We start from the raw sequence: 12,258 nt of genomic DNA, 5'->3' as shown, positions 1-12,258 counted from the left end.
AGACCATAAACAATGTGGGGTGTACAGATCATTCGATACTCCTCCTTACACATCACATTGGATTATATTATATTTAAATAATGGCTCTACTATATTGACTAACTCTAGTTTAGAACATTTATGTAGAGCTTAAATATAACAAGCTTTCATACAATCTTATATTATAGCATGCTAAGAATAAAAACAGTAAATGATGCATAACTTTACATAATAACATCAGTTCATCACAAAAACAAAACATTTTAGAAACTACGGTTTGAGATTTAATGCTTTCACAAAGGTGTTATGTTTTTGACTACATAAAGGCTTAGTTAGTACATCTGCCACCATATGGTCAGTTTGCAAATATTGTACACTTAGGTATTTCTTTTGAACTAAATCTTTTACAAAATGATATCTTAGATCTATGTGCTTAGTTCTTTTATGGGAGTGATCTTTTACAAGAAGCAACTTTTGTGCACTTTGACTGTCGTTAAATACAACTACATTACAAGTTTTGTCTAGAATTTCAGAAATGAAACTTTTAACAAAGCAAATGTCTTTGCAAACGTCAGCAATAGCTATATACTCCGATTCACAGCTAGATAGAGCAATACAACGCTGCTTTCGGGCCTCCCAATTTATAACATTATTGCCTAATTTTATGACAAACCCGGTGTAAGATCGACGGTCTGATATATCGTTTGCCCAGTCCGCGTCTGTGTAAGCATTAATATCAAAACTATTGCTTTTAGTAAAGTACAGTTTATAATCAATTGTACCAGCTAAATAACGCAGAACCCGTTTTGCAGCGCGCCAGTGAGTGTCATCAAAACAATTACTAAACATGCCTAACTGGCTGCATGCAAATGATATATCAGGTCTTGTACAAACACTTAAATACATCAAACTGCCCAACAATTGCCTATAATTATATGCATCATCATCAATACATGCTTTTTCTGATTTTTCAAATTTTACATTTACAGGTAGTGGTGTGGAAACAGCCTTACAATTCATCATATTATACTTTAATAATAAACGCCTTATGTATGCTGACTGATCTAATGTAGTTATGCCATTTTTCCTATAAACATACATACCTAAACAATTTTGTAATTTACCTAAATGACGAACTTCAAAATTATCTTGCAAAAGTTTTAAAACATTTTTAATACAATTATTATGAAAAATATAGAAATCGTCAACATACAGGGCTATAATTACATATTCTGTCTCAGTTTTCTTAGTATATATGCAAGGTTCACATTTACTTTGTATATAATTATTTTGTGACAAAACTGAATGGATTTTTGCGTTCCACATCCTACTTGCCTGCTTCAGGCCATATATACTCTTATTTAATAAACAAACTTTGTCATTAGATTTAAAACCTGATGGTTGTTCCATAAAAATTCGTTCATTTAATTCTCCATTTAAAAATGCAGTAGTGACATCTATATGATCAATTTCTAATTCTAATTCAGTTGCTAAAGAAAATAAAATTCTCAAGGTGCTGTGCCTCACTACGGGTGAAAAAGTGTCAGTGAAATCTATCCCCTCTTTCTGACTAAAGCCTCGAGCAACCAGTCTAGCTTTAAACTTAGAATCTTTACCTGAATCATCTAGTTTCCTTTTAAAAACCCATTTACACTTAACAATATTTTCGTTTTTGGGCCTATCAACTAGCGTCCAAACTTTATTTTTGATCATAGAGCTGTACTCACTTTGCATCGCCTCGCACCAACTATCCTTCTCTGGAGAGTTGACCGCTTCTTCATATGACGAGGGTTCATCTAATGACCCGTCAGCCATGGTTGATAACATGGATAAATCGTAGCTGTCAAATCTGCTCGGTACAGTACCTCTCGTACTACGTACGGGGCGAGAGTTAGATGCGTCGGCAGTGACCGACGACATTGACTCCTTACCAGGTGAAGAAGACTCCGGCACAGAAGACACAATGTCCAGTGGGACACAAGCTCCATTACCTTTGTCATTACTATCAAGTGATGACGCAGGAAGCGAAGACTCTGAGCCCTCCGGCACATAGTCCCCATCACGCGCGTCATCATCACCTTCATCGCCAGTACAGTATCTTTCAGACAACGGCGACCACGCAGGTGACGTCAGCGTCTCCGCATCTGAAATTTGACGAGGGCTAGTTGAGCAAGATTTGTTAGATTTATCACTTTCATTATTAAAATTGGCATTATTATTTAAATTCATTTCATTATTTAAAATTATTTCATCATTTAAAACATCATGACTAGATTTATTTGAATTTAAATTATCCACATTATTAAAATTGTTAACATTAAAATTGCCATTGCTCATGTCAACATTATAAAAATAAAAATCATCTCCGCATTTTGCCTTACACCTGTCATTTTTACCAGGAAATTTATTTTCTATAAAAGATACTGTCCTTGAAAGTATTACGTTACGAGGATTGGCAGGATCACTCAAACGATAACCTTTGCAATGTTCACCGTAACCCACAAAAATGTACGCTTTTGCTTTTGCATCTAGCTTGCGACGTTTTTGACTAGGAATTAAAGAATAAGCAAGACAACCAAAGACGCGTAAATGGCTAACATCTATCTCAGATTCAGACCATAAGCGTTCAGGAATGTCACCCGACAGAGCCCTGGTAGGAGACCTATTTTTCAAATAAATCGCGCACATTACGCTTTCTCCCCAGTAGCGATTACAAAGGCCAGATTCCTGTAACATTGCTCTTGCTTTATCAAATATAGTTTTTCCTGCACGCTCAGCTCTGGCATTTTGCTGTGCCGAGTAGGGTACAGTAGTCTGGTGAATAATGCCATGCTTCTGAAGATAACTACTGAGTCTATGATTAACATACTCTGTACCATTATCAGTGCGAAGCACTTTAATTGGCAAGTCCTTTTGTTTCTCTACTAGGTTTTTGAAATTAATGAAATGGGAACTCACCTCAGATTTGTTCTTCATCAAGTATCCCCATGTCTTCCGGGTATGGTCATCCGTGAAGGTTAGCAAGTAGCGTGCGTTGCCCCATGAGCGTACTTGCATCGGGCCAATGACATCTGAATGTATGAGCTGGTTCGGTTGGGAAGCACGGCTGGTGCTGACCGGGAAAGGAGCTCGAGGCATCTTCCCAGCCAAGCACGACTCGCAACTACCATGCATGTCTTGAGCCTGAAATCGAAAATTCATGCAATGTTTCCCATCACCCAGTGTCCGCATACCTTCTTCTGATAAATGTCCAAGGCGTGAATGCCATGTGCCCATAGACACACTTGACGCAGCATGAGCCTTCTCTGTCCCTTGCCTATGCATGGGCTTGAGAGACTCCTCCTCGAGGACACGCCGCCCTTGCACCTTAACTTTATACAACCCTTTTTCTTTCCTAGCAGTTAAAACATGGTTGCCTGTGATTTTGCATTCTTTATATATTTGACAGTTATCCTTATTAAAAATGACAGTATATCCCCTGTCTGCAACACGTCCTACTGACAGCAAATTACTAGTGAGGTCTGGCACATGGAGAACATTATTTAGGCTTATACTAGAAGTTATGGGAACCCTACCAGTATTACTACTAACTAGTTTTTGACCATTAGCAATAAAAACAACAGAACTTTTACCTTGGGTTTCACTAAAAAGGTCCTTGTCTGAGCACATATGGGACGTCGAGCCGGAATCCAGAATGAACTCTTTGGAATCCTCACTGAAGGCTGCATTCGCACAAGCATACATAGATTCGTGTGGATTCTTCTGCTCATCCTTTTTCTTCTTGAAGCACCTTTTGTCCGTGTGTCCATTCCTTTTGCAGTATTTGCAGAATAAGGCACCCTTCTTCTTTTTGACATAATAAGCCGTGGAGTTCTCCTCGCCGTTGCGCCTGTGCTCCTCCTGAAGCAGACGCGTACGGACAACCTCACTTTTCAAATTACTGGTTAAACAGGCAGTCTCCAAGCCTGAGACAAGATTGTCGAACTCTTGAGGTAGGCCAGACAGCAGTATCTCAGCAACCTCAGCATCATCAATGGTCTTCCCGATGTCATCAAGCTGTTGTACTAGCCGCATGACAGCCTCTATGTATTCTGACATGTTGGAATACTGCTTGTATTCAATCCTGTGAAGCTGTCTAAGTAGAAGTACCTTCCTGTAAAGGCCCTTTGGCTCGAACGTATCCGCCAGCTTCTTCCAAGCCTCCTTAGCAGTCTTTGCATCTCTGACATATTGGTATAAATTGGGCTTGATGGAGAGGCAAATGCGAGCCAAAGCACGGCTGTCCAGGGTCGTATCGGCATTGGTGCCCTCGACGCACTTCCATAGACCTTCCAGGGTCAGCAACATTTGCATAGCAAATTTCCAGTTGACGTAGGAGTTAATGCCATCAAGTTTTTCGACAGGGATATTATGGTCCGTATTCTTCATTGGTGTAGTCATCTTGATAAATGCGAATTGGCTGGATTTGGGAAATATATCAGATTACTCGAGGGGAGAGAAATCTTGTGTCACATGTATAACCTCAAAATCTTAAACCGTCTTGGTGTTAACAAATCAGGTTACAAATTTCCAATCGTGCAGCGTTCATCTCTGGGCCCATAACCTAATAGCAGACGAAGGGCGCAGTGAATTTGCGTCGCTGCCGACATGTGAAATATAAAGAATGTTGGTACTTACATGAGATTAATTGAAACACCCAAAATCCAGCCAATGCAGTTTTTAATATTGTTTATATATTGAAAACATTACATTGTGTGTCAGATTATAATATTCGCATTACGGATTAACTACGATTTAATATAAAAATATAGGAGCCATATTGTTGGCTGTTGGCTCAGCGGAGGAGAATCAAGAGAGCAGTGACAGCTCACCACAGATATATATAGAGTTAGTGTCTCATAGAGACCATAAACAATGTGGGGTGTACAGATCATTCGATAGTTCCTCTATGTTAATAACGTCACGGACGCTCCCACATTGTGTCACTCCAATTACTGTGCAGAGTTAACTTAGAATGCACTTTCTCATTAACTTTATCCATACTAATATTATAAATGGGAAAGTGTGTGTGTGTCTGTTTGCTTGTCCGTCTTTCACGGCAAAACGGAGCGACGAATTGACGTGATTTTTTAAATGGAGATAGTTGAAGGGATGGAGAGTGACATAGGCTACTTTTTGTCTCTTTCCAACACCCCACTTCCCTAACATGGGGGGTGGAATTTTGTATGGAGCATGCCGATTTTTTTTTTTTATTATAAATGGGCTTACTCTTGACCACAGACTAGCCAAAGGCAAAGACGTGGCCTACGATGGAGTGAGCTCGCCCAGAAGATGCCTGTTCACTCTTGATTTGAAGGTTGCCGGGTTATATGAGCTCGGAAATATAGCCGGCAAGGAATTTTTGGATTTAACGCGAGCGAAGCCGCGGGCAGAAGCTAGTCTCTTATAATACGATTCATTCTTACATTTTCTCCCCCAGATACAACCGCGCCAAAATCCTCTCCTACTGCACTCTAGTCTTCGTCATTGCCATAATCCTCATGGGCGTAGTGAAAGAATACTGGCACCTCGTGGTCCTGCGCATGATCATGGCCGCCGGCGAGTCTGGCTGCAACCCGCTCGCCACCGGCATCCTGACTGACATGTTCCCGGAACACCAGAGGGCGCTGGTGCTGTCCATCTTCAACTGGGGGATATATGGGGGGTACGGTATTGCGTTCCCCGTGGGAAGGTATATACCTGATTTGAACGCTTGGGGATTGGTAAGTTGAATTTTACTAGAGGATGTAACAACTCCTAGTGTGTCCATAGGCTACTGTGCTTGTTTCCCGTCTTTTGGCACCAAAAGTGAGAAAGCGATGAGCTGATTTGAACGCTTGGAATTGGTAAGTTGAATTTTACTACAGGAAGCATGTAACAGTTCTGGTGTTCAAGAGCTACCGTGCTTTTTTACCGTCTTTTTTATACCACGTCGGTGTCAAACAGTTATACGGTCCGTCTGATGGAAAGCTATAACCGTAGCCTATAGACTCCTGCAACTCAAGGGGCGTCACATGAGTGTTGCCGACCCATTAGAAACTTATCACTCCTTTTTTGGCACTAAAGTGCGTAAAAAAGGAAGTTCGAAACGAGTGGCGATAAATTAAAAAACGACCGAAGGGAGTGTTTTAAATCGACACGAGTTACGAATTTCCTTTTCGCACGTGTATCGTATGACGTTTTTCAGTACAGGTGGCCCTCCGAAGTTTCGACCTAGCATATAATGAACCACTTCTCGCACTAGTTCGTATAAATAGTTATTTGTTATACAAGGGGGCAAAGTTGTATTTTAACGCCGAGTGTGAAATTGAAAAACGAGCAAGTGAAAGGATTCTATAGTTGAACCACGAGCGAAGCGAGTGGTTCGAGAATAGAATCCTGACCTTGCGAGTTTTTTAACACACGAGAATACAATACATTTGCACCCGAGTGTAACACAAAACTTTTCCCCTCACTATAGCGAGGAAACTACAACGCAAAAACTGCGTTTATCACTGCTTCCAGTAGTTTCACAGGTGGTAAATCATCTTTATTACTAGATTCAACTACTTTTATCAATTTTAAAGCAGTTAATTTGACTTTATTCAAGGTCAAATTACTTTACTCACTAGTGGATAAAATGCGTTTTTACTCACTGGTATTAAAGGACAAAACACGTGTTTCCGAGCTAGTGAGGGGAAAAAAATATTTTCAGTATGAAACCAAACCATCTGTACTGAAAAATTAATTCGTAACTCGTGTTGATTTAAAACACTCCCTGCGGTCGTGTTTTAATTTATCGCCACTCGTTTCGAACTTCCTTTTTTTCGCATTTGTATCGTATTAATGTATACTATTTTAAGTTAATATTTTGCAATAAAATACCCAATTTGTCAACAGAGCTGGCGACTATGCTACTTCGGTGCCGGCGCAGTCGGCATAGTCATCGTGATCCTCACCTTCCTAACCCTTCGCGAGCCGGAGCGCACCACCATTGGAGAAGAGGGGGGAAAGGCGGATAACATGGAAGCGGGGAAGAAACAGCCCCAGATCACTATCTGGCATGTCATCACTCAGCCGAGGATTATTCTGCTGTGTATTGCGGCGTCTATCAGGCATTGTGGTGAGTTTTGTCGATAACCATCTTTGAGACAAACAGGTGTGTAATTTCATACAAAGAAGAAATGACCAAGGCCTCCAAGTGTTAAAATCTGGATTCGAACCAGCGTCCTCCGTTATATCAAAGAGGATCGAGTATTATAGAGAGTTACTGTCAAAGTAAAATGTGTAATCACAGTGCATAGACTGACATCTCTCGACACAAGCTTTAAACTTTTAAACCTCAGTTTTGACAATTTGGCCCATATTCTTAGCTATGTGTTAAAATGTCAAATTTTACTATTAGCGCCATCTAGCCGAGCGTCCCCCAAATGTGTATCGCCATCTAGGTCACCGTACCTTTTTCTGTATGGTTTTGAGGTACGTTTTTTTCTTAGACTTTACCTGTCTATACGGAGTTACATATGTCTTTGCTACCAAGTAAGGATGGAAGCCGGCCGTGCGTCGAAGTATCACACAAACGAGGCTCCATTACAATGAGTTTTATATACGCGTTACAACCACAAGGAATAACAGACCGCCCCCTTACCGCTTGTCACAGTAGAAAAGACAGCTGTCACGATCTAACATTGACAGATGATAGGCGGACACGGAAGTATTGGGAGCCAAGACTCATACCTAATGTCATTGTGTACGTCAATACTGTTGCCATATACCTACCCAACTTGACAAATGTGGAAGAAAAAACTCAAATATTCATGCAAAGATATCATTTCCACCAATAGTCAGTCAAGGACGTTACTGTTTAAATATGTGAACTTCGTAATAAGAATGTCCAACGGATTTAAAACTAAAAAAAAACGAAATAAGATCGTTGTGTTGTATCATTAAAATTCTCTTACAACCTTCCTAGCTCTCTCTTACTTTGGAATGTCCAAAAAAATGGAGGAAAATCAATCTAAGGAGAAAAGTCTCCAGCTACACACCTAATTACGAGTATTTATATTTAACATGTGTAATTCTCGTACGTAAAGACGTTCCTCCTTTTCTTTCTACACTTCATAATTACTCTCCTACACATTCATAACATTAGTGAGTTATCAAATAAACTGGTTTACTGCCTGTATTTGAAAATACTACGCACCTAAAGCTAAATTGACCCAGTAGCAATTTCCTATCAAGAAATCGATCGAAGTAGCTCACGAAATAACAATCAAACATGACGAACAAGAAAACATAATACTAGAAACATGCCTAGGAAACACCATTAAGAAGTCCTCACACAACAGATCCAAATTTAATCTAAATCGGAACATTTTGAGGTTCAATATCGAACAGCGTTCGGAAAATAGACTAATTCATGGACATAATCTAAAGTCTACATAAAATTAAACATAATAAGGTTGATTCTCGCAAAGGAAGTGCAAAACAGTTGTGCCTGTCACCCGTATCCTGCCAGTCACGGTTCTGATGTCTTGTCACAAATTACAAGGCCAAACCCAAAGTGTTCAAATATAGTTTCTACACAGACCTGATAAAGGTGTTTAGGCGTTCCGCAAAAGAAAATTGTAATTAATTTGGTGGACAAAAAGACGGAAATTGATACGTATGCTATTTAAATGGAGGCGGGTTAGTGTAAACATTGAGGCAATTAATGGGGTGAAGAGTGTAATTGTAGGTAACATCTAATGAATTAACTCTCGTCGTAGCGGGCGGTCACTTACCATCTGGGGCCCGTTTCTCGAAAGGTACAAGCCTTGTATTACAAGTGTGTTTCCATGACAACCCATACGATTTGACAGTTCACGCACTTGTAATACAAGGCTTGTACCTTTCGAGAAACGGGCCCCAGGTGTGATCGTGGTCAAACGTCTGCCTATTCATACTAAAAAAAAAAAACTTTCGCCATTAACAAACACCATCGCGAGCGCAGACTTCTGGTCGAAAGGTGTGGTTTTTCGGCGGTTACGGGGCAACCTGCCGAATCCAACACCGGGGCAAACGACGCAACGGCGGATCCACGCTGTGACGTCATCGCCCAAATGAATTGATTAATTTTCTTTTTCTTGTTCTATTTTGTTGTCTTTTTCTCTCTTTGTTTTTGTTATCTAAGTTTCGTGACGCATTGGTTATATTGTAAGGTCAATGTAAACATGTTTTTTAATAAATAAATAAATAATAAATTAATTAATATTTTTCTTTTTTTTCTAAGGTGGCATGTGCTTCGCGTACAACGCTGACTTGTACTACCGGGACTACTTCCCCGACGTGGATCTCGGCTGGTGGCTGTTCGCCGTCACTGTCGGCATCGGCTCTGTGGGTGTCGTGGTCGGTGGAGTCGTTTCTGACAAGTAAGTTAACACCACGTCTGACAAATATGTAGAGAGGTAGTGTAGGCACGCCTGGTCGGAAACAGGCGTTCTGTCGATCACTGACGCACGCCACAGACAGTCTAAAAAATTCATAATCTTAAAAAAGATTTGTATACATCGTCTTCGGACCTCTATGGGCAGCCGGCCTATCCGAAAGTACACAAATCTTTTTTCGGATTATGAATTTTTCAGGCCTGCCTAATGCGTTAATTCAGCTCAATATGAAGAGAACACTTCCTCTTTTGAAGAGAGTTTTTCGAGAAATCTTCAGGGATTTTACGCTGCCGTGCCGATATTTTGGATGGATGAAATTGAGAATTGATAGGCTTTATGGAAACCTCAAGTCTCTGTACTGCCGGGACTAATTCCCCGATGTAGACCTGGGCTGGTGGCTGTTCGCCGTCACTGTTGGCATCGGTTCTGTCCGCGTTGTAGTTGGTGGAGTCATGTCTGCAAGTAAGTTGACTCTAAAAACACTTCATATATGTTATACGACTTCCTCTTTTGGAGATATTTTTTTCGAGAAATCCTTAGGGAGCTTACCTTACCTTTCTCGATGGATGAGAAAAGAATTTGAGAGACTTCCTCTTTAGATTCGACTTTTTCGAGAAAACCTCAATGATTTTTGTTGAGTCAGAGCATTTGTCGATCCTTTGAAACCACAGACAAATGTTGCGATGGTAGAAAACAGATAAGTACCTAGTCGTGTTTAATGTTTGACAAACTCTTTGACAACTAACTTGCATAACCGGTAATATTTCTCCGATGTGGATAGTGTGGACCTTGTCCTTGTAATGTGATCATCATCATCCTCCTTGCGTTATCCCTGCATTTGCCTCGGCTCATGGGAGCCTGCGGTCCGCTTTGACTATGTAATGTGATAGAATCTGATTAATAATTTACTTAATGTAATAAAAATTAGAAATCAATCTGTGTGGTTGCTAAGCTACATGCCTTGTAAAGAAGTATACCCCGTGTTTCACTTAACACTAAAAACCTGAAAACTGTTTGTTCAGAATCGAGAGTAGAATCGATTGAGGTATATCTTGATGGGGGTAATATTTTTTGTTTTAATTTGTATTATTAGTTATTGTTTACGTGCCCATTCTACAAATTCGTAATACAACATTGTGCATATCATATTGTTAGAGGTTTTATACCTTTTTCAGTATTTAAGGGTATTAATACTGGCTGGTTACTTGGACGATTTTTTTTTCTGCTACGAAATAGACGTTGTGCGTCAGTTTAAATTTAAAGTTTATCATAAGTCATAACAAACTAGGGCTTGTGATATACGTGTTACACGCGGAACCGTAGCTACGTAGCCTTAGTACCGGCGGTGCTAAGATCCCGTACTACACGGTCACGTCAAAGATACGTATCCGTTTCTGGATTCGGCTACGTTCCCGCGAATCTCGGCTTCGGCTCCTCTCCGCTCGGTTGTTGAAAGAGAGCTTGTAAGTGTCGAACGGACCCTTCGCATTATGTGTTATACTCGTGGTCTTTGCATTGATTTGATTCCAGATGTTTTTTTAAGTAATTACATATTGGTATTATTCTGTTCTCTGATAACCAGACATTATGAGTTTGTACAAAAAAAACCAGAGGTGGTATTGGTGGGATTTTTGAATCTCACCGGTGCCTTGTTTTGTATACAGCCGATGACTATTTAGTACGAAATAAGCCACCCGATGAGAATCAAAAATCGCACCTCAGGTAGGTACTAGGTACCTACTTGGCGATGTCGATGAATATGAAAGTCCATCCAAATATATTAATATCTCTAATTAATATTTACTCCCTAGTAAGAAATGCTACAGGTAGACCAATGCAACAATTTAAAAGTATTTTAAGTGAAATAATAATATACACTGTTGTTCATAAATATTATTACTGTCTGGACAACCGTCTTTCGTCGGTGAAAATACTAAGAAATAGTTGCACGTGCAGATAAAGATAACAAACAATAGTGTGCGGGCCATTGATAATAATTACCTTCAAGTAGCTTTGGGATTTACCTGTTAAGTACCATGTGTTCCTATTGTTTGTGAAGTTAAGTGAAAGCAAAAATAACAAACTATTTGACTACTTCGGATACTACCAACTATAAGACGCTGACTGTACATATTAGATTATTTAAAAAAAGTTGATTAATTATAGTCTGTGTCATGTGAATGAAAATTAGAATTTTACCTATTTTTTTATATGTTGATTATACGCGAATTCGTTTGATATAATACCTACACATCTTTTACAATTTGTACTGGTCTATTATTTTTGCCTCCAACATAATATTTGCATCTTATTATTTTTGACACTCTTAAAACTTTATTTAAAATGCAAAAATATGGAAACTGAAATTAAAAATTTGCCCCTTGCATTACATTCGGGGGTCTTAGTGACACGCATAAAATCTACACTAAACGTCACGGTCACGACTGGATCCGATCTACGTATAAATAAGATACGTATCTCCGTGTACACGTAGCTACGTATCTTAATTACACGTAGCCGAATCACACGGAGCAAACGGAGCGGATCTCCGTTGCCGAGTAACACGGCAACGGAGATTCGGCTACGGGTACACGAAACACGGTCACGACCAGGAGCTCTATAACAAACTGAACTCGTACCTAATTACAACCTTGTCATTTTGAATTTTAGGTTTAAATTTGCTTACTGAGTCACCTGTCCATGTCCAATTTGAAGTTTACTGTGAGACAGGTTAAAGTGCTTTACATTGCCATAGCTGTCTATTGGTAAACCTTGTGTCGTTGCAGTAACGTACACAATTAAACAGTTTGAAGGCTTATGATGGTAGCTAGCAATT

General features: G+C 39.7%; 1 protein-coding gene across 2 annotated transcripts in view; it reads left to right on the top strand.

Annotated features, from left to right (window-relative positions):
• Window positions 1-12,258, top strand: part of LOC125236350 (putative metabolite transport protein HI_1104) — a 69,201-nt gene that overhangs the window by 51,251 nt on the left and 5,692 nt on the right. For both annotated transcript variants that reach the window (XM_048143128.1, XM_048143127.1), the window contains exons 5-7: window positions 5,459-5,741; window positions 6,898-7,120; window positions 9,269-9,407. In XM_048143128.1, coding sequence (XP_047999085.1) covers window positions 5,459-5,741; window positions 6,898-7,120; window positions 9,269-9,407 — 645 coding nt within the window. The remainder of the gene's footprint in view (window positions 1-5,458; window positions 5,742-6,897; window positions 7,121-9,268; window positions 9,408-12,258) is intronic.

Source organism: Leguminivora glycinivorella, chromosome 19 (genome assembly GCF_023078275.1).
Source record: "Leguminivora glycinivorella isolate SPB_JAAS2020 chromosome 19, LegGlyc_1.1, whole genome shotgun sequence".
Classification (NCBI taxonomy): Eukaryota; Metazoa; Arthropoda; class Insecta; order Lepidoptera; family Tortricidae; genus Leguminivora; species Leguminivora glycinivorella.
The sequence above is the reverse complement of the archived record's forward strand: the minus strand, read 5'-3'. Positions and strand labels throughout refer to the sequence as shown.